This window comes from Chamaea fasciata, unplaced genomic scaffold (assembly GCF_029207755.1).
Source record: "Chamaea fasciata isolate MVZ Bird 193981 ecotype frontalis unplaced genomic scaffold, bChaFas1.0.hap1 SCAF_41, whole genome shotgun sequence".
NCBI lineage: Eukaryota > Metazoa > Chordata > Aves > Passeriformes > Sylviidae > Chamaea > Chamaea fasciata.
In genome coordinates this window covers 395,137-400,011 of record NW_027094126.1, presented here as the reverse complement: position 1 = coordinate 400,011, position 4,875 = coordinate 395,137, and the positions used below count along the sequence as shown (strand labels likewise).

Sequence of the window (4,875 nt, the reverse complement as noted above, 5' to 3'; positions counted from 1 at the left end):
GGCGTGGGACAAGCTCAGCTCAGGGTCTCAGGGTTGGGCTGCTTGAGCTGAGGAGTCTGTAGGGCCACAGGACCAGGCAACGGCTCTCTTGCTCCTTCCCTGGTCCCTGCATGCCCACGGCTGCTGCATCCCAGGAAGCTTGGCACTGGCTCCAGGGAAGTTGTTTGTTCAATAAATATAGACAGTGAAATGAGGCGTTGGAAAAAGAAGGGAGAAAACAAACACCAAACCCTCTTTTGGGTTTGCGCAAGTGGCCTTGGAGCCCAGACAGGATCGATCCCCGAGCTTTCCTCCCTTCCCATGTGGCAGGAACACTTTGGGCCCAAGGCACCTGGACACCTGGGTCTGGAGAAATGGGGGTCCCTGCTCCAGCAGGGCTGATGGGAGGATGTGTGGGCTCTGTCACACGCCTGTGGCCCTTCCACCCCTTCTCCAGGTGTCACCAGCCCCCCAGGACAACGCATCCCTGCTCCAGCCAGAGCTGCTCGTGGCTTGTGGCTCACTCATCCCGGAGCAGGCAGAGGACACGAAGCTGGAGCAGGGAGAGGGTCTGAGAACACATCCTCACTTTTCTCTCCCTTTCCCCACCTGGATCAGTTCTGTCCCAGCCTCTGGGGTCGGTTGTCAACCCGTGCAGGTGGATCCCAGGACTGAGGTGTCCCGGCTGGGGACATAAGGGCCTCTGTTCCCTTGGGGCTTCATAAGAGCACCTGCTACAGGGTGTGTGCATGCGGCCAAGCACTGCCACCTGCTCCTGGCTCTTCTTCTCTTTTTCGTTCTCCACGTGGGGCAATGTGCATCTTGCCCTGGCTCCAGCCAGAGCTGCTCATGGCTCCCCATGCTGGAGTGGGCAGTGGATGCAAAGCTGGGTGGGGAGAGGGTCTGACACCGTCTCCTCCCTCTGCTGACCCTCTGCCCACCTGGCCATCTCTGTCCTGGCCTCTGTGGCTGGTTATCCGCACTTGCAGGGTGGACCCTAAAGCTGGAGTCACCCCTCAGGGATCACCCCCAGGACCCCCTCCCAAATGTCCCACCCCAGCACCTTCTCCCCTCTTTCCCGGTCCTTGCACATGGGGGACACGTGGGGAGCGGTGGAGAAACCCAAACCCGCCGTTACGTAACGGGGCAGATGTGTCGGAGCCGCCCTTTGCCCCCCGCTCTCACGGCCCTGGCATGTCCCACTTTGCTGTCACCAGGCTGGAGAGGGGCAGAGGGCCAGGGATGAGCCGAGGGGATGCTCTGCAGTGGGAAAGCTGAGGGAAAGGGGGGCTGGGGTGGGGAAATCCTGGGTGCTGAGGTTTCTCCCAAAGTCCGTAAGCTTCAAAAGGCAGAAGAGTTTCTCAGTTCTGTCCTGATTTGGGACAAGGATGGCCAAATACAGGTGGTTTTGGTGGAGTGGGGAATTTGCCCCAAGCAAGGGATGGCTCCTTTCCTGGTGGGAATTACAGACCACCTGTGTCCAGGGGGTTCCCATGCTATGCCTTGGGTCTGGCTGGGATGAATTAGGGTTTCTGTATCCCCCTGGGAAAGGCAGCTGAGGGGCAGAGAGCATGGGAGGTGTTTGGGAGCAGTGTGGGGATGCCCAGTGCCACTGCCTGTGTTTTCAATGGCAGAATGGGTCTGTCCCGTGCCATCCCAGGGCTGCCCGTGCCAGGAGCACTGGAAGATGTGCTGGTGAATGACAGGGCACACACGTGCACGCACCACGGCTGGGAGTCTTTATTGAACACCAGCTAGCTAGGATGCTTGGAGAGGGAGACACATTCCTCCCACTGGGATTGATTTCCCTTTCCTCTCCCTGCTCAGCCGCATGTGCAGCTGAGTGGGGCCAGGGGGATGACCCCTGCTCTCTGTCCTCGCCAGCCCCAGCAGCCCAGGGTGGTCACTGGTGGGTCCTGTGCTGATGTAGCTGCCCCCAGGGTGAACCAGCACATGGCAGTGGGACTGTCCTGATCCAGACTCTGCAGCATCCAGCAGGAGAAAGCTCTGGAATCCATCAGGATCACCCCAGGTCTGAGGGGCTGTGAGAGGAATCCATGGGCAGATCCAAAGGGGGAAAGAACCGTGTGGAAGGTGAGAGAGGAGGGGACTTGCACATTCAGCATCACCCTTGATGCTTCACCCACAGGAGGAGAAACCCCCTTTGCAGAGCTCCTGCCTCCCAGCCAGGAGCCAGGAAGGGGGAGAGCCCTGTCCTGCCGTGTCCTGTCCTCCCTCCCACTCAGGTGCAGCCGCAGGAGTCCACGATCATGTCAGGAATGTCGGTCTTGACGATGTTGCTGTCCCGGTCATAGTAGAGCAGGGAGAGGGGCCGGCGCTGGGTGGGAATGCAGCAGGAGTCCACGGCCGCCGCCGCGCTCGCCGCCTTGATGCGGTTGAGGACAGCGGTGTGGAAGGAGGCGGCCAGACCGGGAACGCCGGCCATGTGCAGCGGGCACAGCCCCGTGCAGTAGTTCATGTGGTAGCCCTCGGGCTGGATGATCCAGTCCTCCCAGCCGATCTCCTTGAAGTCCACAAAGAATTCCTGGCGGCAGCACATCCGCGAGTCCGCGCCGCAATCGACGCCGCGACGATGGACGCGGTGGGGTTTCCTGGCCCGGGCTTGGGCCACCACAAATGGCCAGTGGGAATCACTGTGGTTGGATGGGAGAGGGGATCCCCAGTCCTCTGGCACCTCCAGTTCCACCGTAAGCCGTGGGGTGTCTTGTCTGAAGAGGCTCCGGACAGCTGCTCCAATGTCCAGGGTGGTCCAGCCGGATCTCTGCACCTCCAGCCGTGTCTCGCTGGCCACTGTCATGTTCGGCCCCAGTGGGTCTGACTGCAGGAGCCTGACGGTGACAGGCTGTGCCCCGCACCCAGGGGCTGCCCAGAACAGGTAGAGGGTGGCCTGCAGGATCTCAGTGCTCCCAGCCACCTCCTGGGAGAAGCGGAAATGCAGGTGGACACTGTGGGGAGTGGAGGATCCTGCACACAGAACCAAGAGCAGAGTCAGGGGTGAAGCAAAGAGTGGACTCGTCTCCTCCCACTCCTTGCCACGAGCAGGGGCACCTTCCACTGTCCCACGTTGCTCCAAGCCTCATCCAGCCTGGCCTTGGACACTTCCAGGGATGGGGCAACTTCTCTGGGCAATCTGTGCCCACCTTTACAGGGAGAAATTTTTTTCCCCAAATCCCATCTAAATCTCCTCTTTTCAATGTGAAGCCATTCCCCCTTGTCCTGGCACTCCAAGCCCTTATCCAAAATCCTTCTCCAGCTCTCCTGGAGCCCATGTAGGTACTGGAAGGGGCTCTGAGGTCTCCCCAGGGCCTTCCCCTCTTCCTTGGCTGTGGAGCTGCTGCTCCTGCTGGCGGGGAAAGGGCTGACGGGGCCACGAGAGCACTCGGGGCTCCTGGCACAGCTCTGCCCATGAGGACACAACCCCCTCCCTGTGCTCCAAGCCTGGGTTCACCCCCCGGCTCGATTCCAGCCAGGAGACAACTCCCCATTGTCCTGGATGGAGTGTGGGAACACAATGTGCCATGGAGCAGCTTTGTTCTCAGAGGGCTTTGAGGACACGGCGCCTGCGAGGGGAGCAGAGTCCCCCCCACCTGACCACGAGGAATTTGGTCTGGGAAAGTGAGGGTGCATCATGCTCTGGGGAACGGGGTGGTGGGTCTTTGTCTCTCCAAGGAAAGTTTTCTGTGGGAAGTGGGATAGTCTTTTTCCAGTGGTACTTTTCAGGAGCCCTGAGTGTGTTTTGGGGAGTTCTCTCCTCCCAGAAGCAGCAGATTCTGAAGTGGCATAAAGCACCCACTGCTTTGGGTGGGATGTGGAGGCACAGTGGGCTGTGGGGCTCCATCCACACGCTATGGGCTGACAGGAAATCGAAGCTAAAAATCCAATTTCGGAAAACATGGCCACGTGACCCCTTCACCTCCAGCTCAAGGGGGAGGGTTCAGCCAAAGTGGGCAACAGGTGACACGATAGAGCAGCACGTCTGCACTCTGTGCCACCCTCCCACCCCTGCACGTCCCACGTGCGCGTGATACACTCGGGACACGCTTGTGAGGTTCGGGAGCCTCTCATGCCTTCCAGCAGCAGTGTTCCCTACATCCCGGTGCACCTCCCTGCTCCTTTCCCTCCCTCCATACCCCCCCACACTCAGGACTGCGGATCCGTACGCACCTGACTCAGCAAAGCTCAGGATCTCGTATTCCTGCAGCCCCATTCCGGGCCGGGGTGGGACGCGGCCGTCCCGGAGCATCCCCGGGAAGGCGGCGGCCGTGTCGGAGCGCTGCGTTCTCATCCTGCGGAGCGCGGTCAGCAGGGCCCCCCGGGACGGGGGCTGGGGGACCTCGGGCCTGGCTGGCAAGCGGAGTTTGGCCAGGATGCTCTGCTTGGCCAGCGCCAGGAGCGCGTCCCGCTGCGTCCCGGGGGCCAGCGCGGCCACTCCGCAGGCCGGGCACCTCGAGCCCTTGGCAGCCACCATCCGGAGCAGGCTCAGGAGCAGGAGAGCCACGGTGACCGTCATCCCCGGTGGCGAGAGGTGACACAGCGTGGGAGTTCCAGCAGTGTCCGAGAAGCCGAGTGGGATGAGACAGCGGCGGCGCTGGGTCTAGAGAGCGGAGCAGGGTGGCAGAACTGGGAGTGAGCCGGGAGCACGGAGCGAGGATGGGCTCGTTCTCCTGACGTGGCCACAAATATTGGCTGATCCCGGGCGAGATAAACGCCCCTGCGCTCCCCCGGAGCCGCCCGGGGCACGGGCAGCGCGGCGCGGCCGCTCGGGTTAAGGTGGAGCCGGGCCGATGGTGCTGCTGCTCGGGGGGCGCAGAGCGGGGACATCGAGGCCACCCCGGTGCCACCTCGGTCCCACCCCGGCCGTGCTCGGGCAGAGAA

The 4,875-nt window shown here is 61.8% G+C and overlaps 1 protein-coding gene across 1 annotated transcript; it reads right to left on the bottom strand.

The window, feature by feature from the left end:
* Positions 1 to 1,759: 1,759 nt before the first annotated feature.
* LOC136303819 (inhibin beta C chain-like) lies at positions 1,760 to 4,626 on the bottom strand. The gene is made up of 2 exons (XM_066207497.1): positions 4,165 to 4,626; positions 1,760 to 2,964 (listed from the first exon to the last, which is right to left on the bottom strand). Exons 1-2 carry the CDS (start codon positions 4,508 to 4,510, stop codon positions 2,222 to 2,224), a joined length of 1,089 nt encoding a protein of 362 aa, XP_066063594.1. The 5' UTR covers positions 4,511 to 4,626; the 3' UTR covers positions 1,760 to 2,221.
* Between the last annotated feature and the right edge of the window lie 249 nt (positions 4,627 to 4,875).